The 13,037-nt window shown below is 41.2% G+C and overlaps 1 protein-coding gene and 1 long non-coding RNA gene across 4 annotated transcripts; one reads left to right on the top strand and one right to left on the bottom strand.

Moving 5' to 3' along the window:
- Nucleotides 1-1,995: 1,995 nt before the first annotated feature.
- On the bottom strand, nucleotides 1,996-6,006 carry LOC143103082 (uncharacterized). 3 transcript variants are annotated; one of them, XM_076266867.1, is made up of 10 exons: nucleotides 5,480-6,006; nucleotides 4,422-4,518; nucleotides 4,153-4,311; nucleotides 3,633-3,847; nucleotides 3,320-3,456; nucleotides 3,145-3,238; nucleotides 2,699-3,031; nucleotides 2,435-2,595; nucleotides 2,213-2,340; nucleotides 1,996-2,086 (listed from the first exon to the last, which is right to left on the bottom strand). In XM_076266867.1, exons 2-8 carry the CDS (start codon nucleotides 4,513-4,515, stop codon nucleotides 2,479-2,481), a joined length of 1,149 nt encoding a protein of 382 aa, XP_076122982.1. In that variant the 5' UTR covers nucleotides 4,516-4,518; nucleotides 5,480-6,006; the 3' UTR covers nucleotides 1,996-2,086; nucleotides 2,213-2,340; nucleotides 2,435-2,478. The 3 variants fall into 3 exon arrangements, with proteins under 3 accessions (XP_076122982.1, XP_076122980.1, XP_076122981.1); XM_076266865.1 differs by lacking the exon at nucleotides 5,480-6,006 and having other exon boundaries at nucleotides 4,422-5,467; XM_076266866.1 differs by lacking the exon at nucleotides 5,480-6,006 and having other exon boundaries at nucleotides 1,997-2,086; nucleotides 2,228-2,340; nucleotides 4,422-5,467.
- Nucleotides 6,007-11,290: 5,284 nt separating this feature from the next.
- LOC143103081 (uncharacterized) lies at nucleotides 11,291-12,433 on the top strand. Its single transcript, XR_012982715.1, has 3 exons — nucleotides 11,291-11,452; nucleotides 11,818-12,057; nucleotides 12,168-12,433. It is a non-coding gene; the product is annotated as an uncharacterized LOC143103081 (long non-coding RNA).
- The last annotated feature ends 604 nt before the right edge of the window (nucleotides 12,434-13,037 follow it).

Here is a 13,037-nt window from a genome sequence, read left to right as displayed (position 1 = left end):
CTGACCAAATGCACGCACCTAAAACCGGGAAAAGGACAAATATTGTCAACGCGGGGGTGGGGGGTTATAGAATGCGTTACGTTTTTATGTGTCGGATGGTGGGGGTACGCGAGCCGAGTCGGAATGTAGGCGGTGGTACGCGGGGGGGAAAGTTTGGGAACCGCTGCCTTAGGGGAAGGCCCAGGAGAATTTTTTTTTCCTGATCCATGATATTTTTTTTCCCTGATCAATGATCCGTTTTCGATATTTTAAAAGGTTTGTAGGCCAAAACATGATTCACGTCTCTTTGACAGAGTGGGCGAGTCCAAGAAGTCGCAACAAGCTTGCAAACAAAATATTTTAATGATATTCGGGTCATTTGCGTGCGGGTCAGTTAAAATTAATTAAATATATATTTTCTACAAATAGGCCTACTTAAAATATCACGAAAAGGCTAGCATCAATACAGTAAAGCATCAATACAGTAAAGTCAACAGTAAAGAAGCTGAAGACGCGAGTTAAAATAATAAAGACACCTCTTCAGGAAAAGCTATAGGCTATGGGAAATATTGGGAAAAGTTCTTAAAGAAGATGACAGTAGTACAAGTTATGGTCTATGTAGGCCTACTTCTTGCGAAGCCATTTAAAAGTATGACAGCCAAAACTGGCAGCCTGCAGGAATAAATGTTATGGCACAGACTAGGCTACACAGCCATATCTACCGGCTATAGGTTCGCGCATGCATAAAAGTTATTAGTTCGTTGTGTTTGTGACTTTAAACAGTGGATGTGCTTTAGTAAAGCTTTGTGCTTCATTCAGCATTATAAACCAGTTCTTATGCTAACGTTTTGAGCAGCAATGTATCTCTCTTGCCTACCTTGCCTCACACAGCAAAATCAGTATACCCAAATTAACACTATCAGAGTTGATTTCAACACTTTTGAAGTGTCTATATGGGTCCACACCACAAAGTGTTAATTTAACACTTTTTTGAGAGTTGGCACCTTTACACTGATTCAGTGTTACCTATTGACTCTCTGTAGAGTAAAACATTTAACACTGCTTAACACCAACCAGTGTAACATTTTCTCAACTCTTAAAGTAGTGTTAAATGTTAACTCTTACTCTCTGGTGGATTATTTTCAAAATAAAGTTTGCTAAAATAATGAGGCCAAGTTCAGTTAAAACACCTTTATTTTTAATTAATGCACCACATTAACATATTTACATAGAGTATTGTTTATCAAAGGGTCTGAAATAAGTAAGCTGGTCAATGCATATCACTACATAGTCATCATTTTGTTCCTCTATACAGAATGCATGCAAGTGTTCATCAAAGTATAAAGTATCAACTGTACAACCTATTATGAATGCATGCTGTTCATGTATTATAATGCGGCATATTTTCTTGAACACAGGTAGATCATGGTAAGTGGTTTCTGTGTGATAACAGGAAGGACTGGCAACATGGATGCAGAGGTAGTTGGCTGATCACTTGAAAATTCCACCTCAGAATGTATTTGTGATGCCACTTCCTGGTTAGTATGGACCTGTTCATCATAGCAAAGCTTATGCACAGTGTTTAGGTGCTTTCTTAAGCCATTGTACGTACAAAAAGATGAAGCACACCCTCGCATTTCAAACATAAGTTCTTAGCTGGATACAAACCATGTTGAAACTTTAAATGCTTACATAGAACTGAACAGTCTTTGTGGTGCATTTTGCAAACAAAACATGTGAACATTTTCAGAGAATTGTACTCTGACCTTTGAGAGCTGATGGCCTTTTAACGCTCTTGCAGTAGTCGAGCTCTCAGTTCCTTGACTCGCGGGCTTCCCTTTGCTTTTCCGATATCAATATTGTACACCGCTGTCTGGATGAAGGTGTAGAAGCTGGTAAGCACTTCATCGTAAGAGAGGCTGAAGACGTAGTGAGCTTTGAATAGCTCATCGAAAGCAGCTACCGTTGTCTGAGCATTGCTTGGGATGGGTTTCTGGTCCACCACAATGAAGAACCTCTGGATTCTCTTCTTTTGCTCACCGATGCAGAGGAGGAAGGGCTGTCTTGCATCAACTTTCTCCAGGAATGTGGTGAGGCTTGCACCCTCCTGTAGTTTGAATGACACAGCATCAAGATTTATTCTTATAGTCCTATATTAACTTGCAACAAACTTCAACATAACTGCTAAGCAAAAAGTGGTTTTGGTCGTACAACAAAAGATGAGGGTACATACTTTAAGAAATCTTACAAGATGGTTGGCTGCCTGTGCTGAGCTCATCTTAGCTGTTTTCTTATGGCCTCTTGATGTAGGGGGCAGGAGATGCAACAGCAGGAGGAGAGCTGACATATGGCTATCCCAGCCTTGGAGAAAATAGATAATTAGTTGAATATTTGGGAAGTAATTACCTCTTGCTTGCTGTACATGTAATCTATCTAAAAAAAATCAATTATTTACCAAAGTCATTCTCGGCATCAGAGTCAAAAGCTGCAAGAAGATCCTCAACATGCATATTTGAGGGAAGACTCTGGCATTCTGTGATGACTTTCTGCATGAAAAATGAGGGCCACTTTGCCAGATATTTCCTCCCCAAACATCATGGAAAAATCTTGGTCAATCTGTAAACAGACACACAATGTCCATATACATGTCAAAAGTGTGCGTTTCATTTGGAGGGATTCAGTTTTAAAATACTAATCAACAATCTATACATATACTTACCAATCCAGGAACATCAAGGAAACGAGGGAAGACATCCAAGACTGTAGATGTTGCATCCTGGTCATGAACTAGCTTCTGTCTATACTCAAAGGTGGCTCTCATTCTCTCTTTTACCACGGAATGATCTGTAGAGTATCTGATGACAGAAAGCGCCTCCCGACACTCCTCACCGAAGAGCTGCTGACTGGTTAACAGGGATTCTCGATAGGTTGTTGGGCTGTCCTGCAAATCAGGCCTGGAACGCCTGTGGGAGCCATCAAAGCTGTTGCGTTGGACTGTCTTGAGTCTCCAAGCAAGGTAGCCAGTATTGGCGTCTGGATCATAGTAATGTTCCTGTTCACATAAGCACAGATATGTACACACACAAACACATCAAAAGAGCAAACAAAAGCTATTCAAAAGTTAACAGTACTAATTACAAAAATCGAAGACACATTAATACTTACATATCCATTTTTTGAATATGGATCTTGCAGATATGGAAAAAGGGTCACAATTCCTAGTGCATAGGTGGTCCGCACACTTGTGGGTGGAATTCTCCTTTTAAAAGAAAATATGTGTTACATTTGTATCCAGTCTATGCATGCATGTTATCCTTGGTCGTTTCAAATCATTTCTTACCCATAGGATTCAGTCATTTCTGCAATCAAAATATTGATCATCTGTCTACGCGTTGCATCCGACAGCGTTTTCTTTTTGTAATATTCTTTGAAGATTTCTTCACCCTTTGGATTGGACCTCAGGATAGCTTCAATCTTCTGCAATTTTTTTTTTACATATCAGCTTAAGCAAATTAATTACTTCCTCCTGTTAATTTAACTTTAGATATACTTCTAAATATCACCTGCTATGAGATGCATGGTGGCAGTTCAAGTGCTAGTAATAATTTTCCATTCTAATTTACATTTAAAAATTTGACTTTCATTGTTTTCACCTGTCTTGCTTCATCACGGTCCAGGTCACCAAGGCCCCTCTTCCTGTTCTTAGTGGATGAGAGAATGACAGTAGAAGCTGTTGAAGCAGAAGAAGCTGGTGATGCTGATCGGTCTGACGTTGACACAGGGGATGCTGGCAATGACACTGGTGACACTGATGGGCCTGGCAATACTGAGGACTGTGTCTCGTCTGCCACAAGACATACTTCGAGATCTAAAAATGTTCCACAGGAAATAAAATAAATATTTCCATACAAGGATTAGGGAGAAGTGTTAAAAAATATCCTTGACAAAATAACAGTGAAATCATATTTTAAAATACTTAAAAGAATTTTAGAGTTGGCAAGAAATAAACAGATTCAATTACACACATTTTGGAAAATGTATAAACAGGTGTAAGACCTTATATAAAACTATTTCTAAACTTAACTCTCATAAGTAATCATAAACTGCTAGGATATATCAACACATAACTTTCACCAAGATCACGTCTTCCAAATATTGATTTATTAAACGTACCTGATACTGGATACTGACAATATCCAATCTTGAAGTTCTGGATCCCTGACTTTATCAGCTCATCAAATATGTCTGCGTCGACTTCAGTACCTGATGTATCAGTCAAGCTGAGGAGACCTTCATTCAGAGATTCAGCCTGCAGGCTAAATATGTCTGTTACTAGGATAATACAAAGAGAAATTACATTGAGCTACCATGTCAAATATATCATTTGGATTTGACCTTTGTAAGTCATTATTGTTTTGAGTTTTAAAAAGGTGGATACAAACCTGTTTGAAGAAACTGGAGAAAATCAAAGTTTTCATAATTTTGTGGAACTTTTATGTATTTTTGGACTCCTCTATATTCTACCCTGGCCAGCATTTTCTGTAGAAATTTTAGAAAATTCATGTTCAAATTCAAGCTTTCAACATATTTTCTCTGGCAAATGTAATGCAGTTTAAATTAGTGGTCAATGAAAGCCAATGTCATGCAACTTTTACAACATTTTATCACAAGAAACGACAGGGATGACAAAAATCCCATTCATCTGGTGTGCCCTGTGTAACTAGTGTCGCCATAGACTAGTGTCGCGACCACCAGCGCGAGTATAAATAGTTACGGCGCTCCCGTGACGTCACATTGTCGCGCGACAGGTCGGGAACGTCGAGTAAATCTATGGTATAAACAGAGAATGTCAGCCCTTATCCCATTACTGAAGCTATACTGAGCCAAATGCAGTATAACGGCTAACAGGCAGTCAGGGCACACGACATGATCTGGGATTGTAGGCCTACATTTATTTCCACAATGAACACGATCAAACACAAATGTTTCTCTGATAAAATACAAAGGTCTTTTGAATTACACCAACAAAACAAGAGCCGCACCGTGTTACATGAGCTACATATTACACAATCGTACACTATCAGCGCTTGCTAGCAAGCGAGGCATGCCAGCCAGAATGTTCACGTACATGGAACTATAGCTAATTAGCGTTCGTTAATGCTAGTTAACGCATAGACTGTATCTATGAGTTAACGTTAACGCTGGCTAATGCCAAGCTAAGCCATCAAAATACTGACATGTTAGAATTAACTTACTTAGCTTAAGCTCTTCAAGGTGAAAATTCCCGCAAAGTTGCAAACTTTTTATTACCATGAAAGGCAAAGTTTTAGTTAACTAAAATGTTTACAAGTTGGCGCTACTGCAATTAGCACAAGTTGCGGTGGCGTGTAACAGTGTGGTGGTATAGCTGCTAGTTAGTTTACCATCGAATGAAAAAAAGAGCAAGAGAAAATATTGATATCAAACTATTACTTTAACATACGATATATGAATTACTTACCGAACAACACACATCTGTTGAAGACCGAGTGTGGACAGCAGGAGAACTCTTCTATCGGTGCCGGTGGTCCATGGGTGGGTGCATGTGAGGAAATGAGGGCGGGGGTGATGTGCACGTTGAGTGTCACGGCCAGGTTCAGAGTTACAGAGTTGTTAAATCAGGTATGACACTTTAAGTGTCAATTTAAAAGCACTTCGTCATGACACTTTGTTTTTACACTAACTATATGTTAACAGAGAGTTGAATATGTGGGATTCGACTCTATTCAGAGTATAATTCACTCTATCCTCCTTAAAAAATCACTGACACCAAAATAATAACTCTTTTCAATTTGCTGTGCACCATTTCTGTTTTCGAAAGAAAGATGTATGTCCATACCATGGCCTTCAAATCTTATCCTAGTGTTCTAATCCTTAGTGGTTGCGTGCGTGCTTGCGCTCTTATTCTCATTCTCTCTCCTGCGCAAACATTATGTCCTGCATGCCTACTGCGTGTAGTTCTACTGGATAAAGTTTAGCAAATAAATTAGTTTGTTTTACAGAAATGGCCTAGGCTACTGTCACACTGCATGCAGGCTATAACCAAAAGCACACATTTTGTAAATAAGCGGGTCGGATCGCGGGTCGGGTATAATTTTGTCCTAATTAATATTCGCGGTCCGAGTTGCGGTCGGGTTGATTAAAATATCGGGCGACCGCAGGCCGCTTGTGACCAAACTCGCGCAACACTGTGTACCCGTGTGTGTGTAAGTGTGCTTATGACATTTGCTGGCCGTTTTAACCTTGTAAACGTCATTTTCCGACCAGTTTTATTTGATTCACGTAGGGGGGAGGGCCTAGGAGAATTTTTTTGAGCTGGGGGGAGGCCCCTGGAAAAAAAAAATTGACCAGGGGGGAGGGCCAGGTAGAACATTTTTAACCCGATCGTCTGGCGACCGGCCCTCCCCCCCCGCTAAATATCGTACAGTCCCTTAGGACAAATTAGAACAAACGTAAAGAGGGCGCTTGTAGACGCAAGCCAGCAATATTTCTGATGATTTATTGCCGTGAAGTTTCGTGCACAATGACAAACAGGAGTGCTACATTCTCGAAAAACAATAAGCCCAGGATACTGCCATTACATCAGTGACAAACATTACTGCAGGCTTCAACGTAGCTGTGTTTACGATTAGAAATGTCAAACAAATTTCGCATACATAGAACTCGATTGCACAGTTTGCATAGCCTACCGCTTTGTTCTTCTCCATATAGTTTGATATACCAAAAATCCGAAGTACTTCCACATCGAACTCCTCAAGTTATTAGGGCCTATCAGTCTCTCTCATGTCGCACAGGTTGATCGCGTTGTCCTCCATTTTTGGCATAACACGAGCAGCACAGCAGCTGATTGAAACAGCTGTTTCCGGTGCGTAAAATTGGTGGGAATTTTCTTTTTAGCTTTCGCAATGCTTAGTGCACTTCGGAATTCTTTTATATTCTTATATTCTTGTTTGTGAATTTTGTTTAATTCGTTTAAAATTAATAGTGTACATATTTGGTTAAAATCGATTCCCTATTGTAGTTTTCGAAACATGTGTTGTTTGGTCCAATCGATTGTGCAATCGATTTTCGAACGTAAAGTGACAGCCCTAGAAGGAACCCTCAGCATGGGGGAGAACAGGTTTCTTATCCCTAAGGGTGATTTCGCACACCTGGTGCACCTGGGCCCTAGTCACCTGCCATAGAGAGAGTGGTCGTGATGAATAATAAAACACACATGGAGAGAAGTGTTAGGCGAGTGAGGACAAGCAGCGAACTGTGGCGCTGGATCGACAGCCGCCCATAAACAAGGCAGCTCCATCAAAGGCCCACCCATCCCTGTCATAATGGCCCTCTGCTGATATGAAGGTGCCCTGTTCAGACGAGTGATCATGGGCAGAGGCGATTCTAGGGTCTGTGGGGGCCCCAAGCAAAAATTCCAAGGGGGCCCTACCGACAAGTGTTATCACCATTATGTTATATCACCATTAGGTTATTATGTTAAATGATAAAAATACAAAAAGCGTATTATAAAAATTCTTATATTTTGACATGTATCTCACAAAATCTAATTTTGAGTGCATTGTGTATGCACTCATAATGATTCTCTACAACATCTTTTTACTGCATTGCCATGAACAAAGTAGAGGCAAAAAAGGGGTTTCTTTGTTGAACAAATTGGGATGCAATGTGAGCCTTGAATTGGATGCCATGCAGGAATTTGCTAGGATCTCAAAACCGAATTATGAACATGCTTTGCCATAGAGAAACACACGATAGCGTTGGATTATAAACATGCTTTGCCACAAAAACAGACAAAAATTCGTAAACGTGGGGTAAGTCCAGCTATATGAAGTTATTACTTTGCTGTCACTTTGTCTGTTTTATAACCCAGAAGGATGTACTTGATATCAAATGATAGCTCTGTGTCTCCTCTTTCATCTGACGTGTGTGGCATATCTATCCGATTACGGGTCCGCGAGTAGGGGAGACCGGGGCTGGTTGGAACAAGGGCAGGTTGAGACACTGTTAATATCCAGGCTACTAGAGGGAGCTGCAACAAAATTCCAACACTAAACTGACGGCCTTATTGAGTAGAGTAAACTCACGTATGTAACTGGTCTCCAGGTCATTAACCCTTTAGGTGAGAACAACTTTTTGATTTTGTAGTGTCAAAACTTAGAATATGCACCTCCCACTAAATACATCCTAGAAGGGTAATAGTTAGGGATATATAAAAAATATTCATTATAATTGATTGCTAGGGGACTCATCTATAATTTAAAATGAAGTTTAAAAACCAGAGGTGACCGATATTAGCAGGCTAACAGCATTGGTGCAAAAAAGTTTGACCTAATGTGGGCGGGGCAGGTTGGCACACTGATTTTGGGGTTGGTTGGCACATACATTCTCTATGGCTATTTTGTGACAAATCTATAAACTTTGTATTTTACACATAAAAACATCATCAATCTTTATTTTAACATTGTTATTGTAATTACTGAACATAGTTTTACATTTGGAAGCATTTCAGACATTTCTAAACATTTGAAGTAAAAAAAAATTCGGTAGGGACCAAATTGGTCTTGACGGTGGGCCCTACTGAAGAAAAACACACAGAAAAGAAATCAGCAAAGCCCTACAGGTAGTGATATAGATGAGCACTTCAAACAAAAGCAAAAGGAGTACTGCAAAGGACTATAACATAGGTGTTCCAACCAACCCCGACTACATGTGCCAACCAACCCCGTGCATGGGGCAGGTTGGAACACGTGCACAACACCACTTTAATCATATATAACTCAAAACAAGGGATCATTTGTTGACATTGAATGTATACATTTTGTAGCTGAGATCCCAAGCTTTCAGTTAATAACAATTTGACCATTTCAACGCATTGTAAGACGGAGAAATATAACCGAGAGTGAAAAGTGTTCCAACCAGCCCCGGTCTCCCCTACTTCAAACAAGAGTAATGGGTGTGCAGCGTTGGTTTGTGTACATGACGTTATTATTTTGCAGTTACTTCGTCTGTTTTTATAAGTCAAAAGGATCGATATTCATGGTACCAATGGATAGCCCTGTGTCTCCTCTTTCATCTGATATGCTTGCCATATCTATGCGATCACGGGTTTGCGAGTAATTCAAACGATAGTAATGGGTGAGCAGGTGAACGCAGAGAAGTATAGACTGTAAATATGATGCAATTTGATTTAATTTCATGATTTTCTTTTATTTTCATACTTGATCGTACAGACATGTGCGTAGTTTCGTTGGAAAGCCCCACTTCTGCACTGTCACGCAATAACGCAATAACAGTTTTATCTCGCTGCAATGAACAGTTCCGGAGCAATGTAACAAAGAATAAGTGTGTTTTTTGACGCACTTTGCGTCAATCGGGCAATCTAACAAATTAACGTATGAAAGTATGCTTGGTCCTTACTGCATCGCGATTAACATGTTATGGCTGACAGCCCTAATACAAACATAACGTTAACCATCTCTTTGCTTAACTAGTTGTAACTGCCGCTAGCTAGCTGACGTTTACTGTCGTATAGATGTAGCAAACCATGTTCAATCTTTCTGCCAATTAACATTAGCCTACTATAGCTTCATTGAGTAGGCTAAATGCCAAAATCCGATGTTGATCCGTCATCACTGCACCCTCGATTGACGTTTACCACAGTTGCAGTGGCGTAACTATAGTAGGTGCAGCAAGTGCAGTCGCACCAGGGCCCGTGACCTCCCGGGGCCCGTCGCTACCCCCGCCCTGCCTCCTTTTTTTTTTTTTTTTTTTAGAACTTTAGAATGTTAGAGCACGGAGAGTGAAGCGTCACTTTGACGATCTATCGGAAGATGAGCGCTTAACCGATGCAGAGATACTTCAAAGTGCAGGTATTTAATGCAACTCTGGACATCATAATCAGTCAGCTCTCCCAAAGATTTGCAAGTATGCGGGAAACTTGTCATGTGTTTGAGTCTTTACGTCCTATGACCCTTCAACTCGCAGGTGATGATGAACTGCTTGAAAAGGCAAGACGTTTGTCAGACCATTATAGCAGGGACATTGCACCGACATTCCCAACACAACTCCTCTCATTCAGGTCTTGCTTTAAAGCAGAGATTTCACAGAAGTCATCTCAACTTGCCAAAATGCTGGTGGTAGATTATGACAGTGTAACATCCACATTCGGGGAAGTGTGTACTCATGTTGTTTCTGACATTGCCTGTGACTGTGGCAACAGCTAAGCGATCTTTTTCCAAACTCAAACTTATTAAGACCTATACCTAAGGAGCAGCATGGGGCAGGAGAGGCTCCGTGGGTTAGCTATCCTGTCCATTGAAAATACGAGAGCCAGAGCATTAAATATTGGGAACATCATTGACGATTTTGCACAATGAAAGGCTCGTAAGATGGCCTTCTTCTAATGGCCTAATTCACGCATATTGGGGATTGTATGCATATGAATGATTTTATTTGGTTTCTGGACGGTTAAATAAGTTAGGCTACATTAAGTTTTGTTTCTGCGCAGTGTGAGTTTATAAGCAAGCAATCTACGCTTGCAGTTTCAGCAGAGGGTTGAAGAGGCGCATTGAGTGTTCCCATAATTCCATGTGAGTTGATGTTAATGCAGTAGATTACCCTGGCCTGCAGGCTGTTAATAAAATATTTTTTTAATGTTTTCACATGTAATGGATATGTAGTCGTGTGTTTTTTATTTGAAATTGTAATCTGTAACTACTAAACTACTTCGGTGCCTCAGGCCCTTTGCATAAACAATTGAAGTCACCCTTAATGTGTATTGCATGTATCAGAGCTAATTCATCCTGGGCCAAAAGACGTTGGTTTGGGGCACGCGGAGCGCTCTCGCACCTGGGTCCACCGTTGATTAGTTACGCCACTGCACAGTTGCCTAAATATGTGCGGATTCTTTGAACTTTTTTGAACACAGATCCGCTGTTCATAAGGCCATAGCATAGGGCCTGCACGTACTGTTTGTACAACAGGGCAGGAGCACGCAAAATACATCATTCAATCTCTATGGACGAAATTCTCGCTTGACCCACCGACAAACGCGCTGAGACCAGGTCGGGGGCCCCCTAGCGGCTCGGGGCTCCAAGCAGTTGCTTGGTTTGCCTGTTGACAAGGTGCGCCTCTGATCATGGGTCGTTCTGTCTAATCATTGATTCTTCACAGAAGTAAGGAGAGAGGGAGGGCAGGAGGGAGGGACAAGGGTCCCCTGGGTATAAAGGCATGCAGAGAGGTGCAGGAATGTTACTCATCAGACGGAGAGGAGTGGGGACTGAGTTTGTGCAGGCCTGATCCACGCTGTGACTGGTTAAATGGCTGCTTTTACTGCCATGGACCCCCTCATAAAATGAGCCAGAGGCATGTGTGCTGTGATCGTTTGAGTGCTGAGTTTTGCAGTGTTAGTGTGGGTATGAGAACAGCCACAGTAAGTCTATCCTTGTTTGTGAATTTGCCTTAGTTTGAGAGTGTGTTTTTCATGTTGCATGTTTACAGATTTAGAAGTTTTAAATAATTTGTTCCTCATAAGCTTTTAGTCCACAACATAAACGGGTATGTGTGTGTGGCCTGAACCGCTCTGTGAATTAAAATGGCTGCTTTTACTACCCTGGGCACCCTCATAAAGTCAGAGGCTTGTTGTGATCATTTGAGTGCTGAGTTTTGCAATGTCCGTGTGGGTATGAGAACAGCCACAGTAAGTCTATTAGTGTTTTGTGTATTTGCCTTAGTTTGAGAGTGTTTTCATGTTGCATGTTTACAGATTTAAAAGAGAGAGTGTGTGTGTGTGTATAGTCATGGGAGTAGGGTGGTGCAAAGCCTTAGGATCCCGGCCCCAGACCGACGATCACAAGGCCTCCCCATGCTGTTCGCCCTCCAGCATGGGCACGTGTCTGGACCACTGCTGTGACGTCTGCTGTCAGGGCTGTGTGGGCTGCTGTGACTGCCTGTGCCCACGCGACTGCCTCTACACGTTCTGTTTCGCATCCGCCTGCTACTGTTTCACTGGGCAGACACCACAGCCGGCTGAGTCACGTACGTCCTATTCATCTTATATCTTGCATTACTTATCTCTGTTGTGCTACGTGTATAACTCTGTGCTCAACTTCCGTCATAAGTTTATCATGTCTTTGTGTTTAATACAGATCAGTACTCCGCAGTGCAAGAGAAAGGGTCTAGAGACCATTTTAAGGAGGACAGGCAAGTGGACTGAGTCACAGAAGTCACATTCTCCTCTGTCTGTTACTATTGGGTTGCTCACCATTTTTGTTTTTTTAGTAGATGGAGCATTCAACTAATTTTGTGATGTTTAAACAATGGCAACACAAAATGCCTTTTAGTTGCCATAAGAGTGTTGTCTAATCTTCTGTAAGATTGTAAATAAACTTTTACAAATAGGTTCTTTCAAAGATTTATTTCTCTCAGTACTTCTTCAAATTTAGTATGGGGAAAGCGCATGTTAAAATGGCCTAATGACTGCGGTGAGGTGCACCTTATGAGGACACCAAAATAACTAAGTAAATCTCTCTTTGGGAAAATACTGACGCACATGCATCCTAACTTCCTCTTGGGCGACAAGCTGGACAAACCTGATTCCACGCCCTGTTGAAAAGGCCATTGAGCGCATAGAATACCAAAGCTGAAGGAGGAGTACGATTGCCCTTAAAACCCATGTGTGTGTGTGTGTGTGTGATCACTCTGAAGCGATTTCAGTAGATACAGACTGTGGAATAGAGCCAAAGAGGGTCGAAAAGGTGTGAAATTGGACTGAAACAGAAAAAAAAGAGTGACCCAATAGAAGGAGGACAAGGTAAAGATGGCATACATTCAGGTGTCTTTCAAAAGTACTGCTCTGATTTTTCTAAATTTTCCTCTATGGGATGTTAGTAGGCTTCATCTCAGTACTAGATTAAAATTCTATTTTACCGTGTTTCAGACATCTTCATGATCTCTCTCTCTCTCTCTCTCTCTCTCTCTCTCTCTCTCTCTCTCTCTCTCTCTCTCTCTCTCTCTCT

This window comes from Alosa pseudoharengus, unplaced genomic scaffold (genome assembly GCF_046254945.1).
Source record: "Alosa pseudoharengus isolate Yale_2024_CS ecotype anadromous, Long Island Sound unplaced genomic scaffold, YU_APseudo_1.1 YU_APseudo_1.1_scf_4, whole genome shotgun sequence".
Taxonomy (NCBI): domain Eukaryota; kingdom Metazoa; phylum Chordata; class Actinopteri; order Clupeiformes; family Clupeidae; genus Alosa; species Alosa pseudoharengus.
This window is presented reverse-complemented; position numbering and strand designations above follow the sequence as displayed.

Bases quoted from the DNA above. Each gene is read 5' to 3' on its own strand.
- LOC143103082 (XM_076266865.1), bottom strand. From the start codon at position 4,542: ATGAATTTTCTAAAATTTCTACAGAAAATGCTGGCCAGGGTAGAATAT. The intron at 4,312-4,421 runs GTTTGTATCCAC...GTATTATCCTAG, and splicing joins TCTCCAGTTTCTTCAAACAG to TAACAGACATATTTAGCCTG. The intron at 2,596-2,698 runs GTAAGTATATGT...GTCTGTTTACAG, and splicing joins TCCTTGATGTTCCTGGATTG to ATTGACCAAGATTTTTCCAT.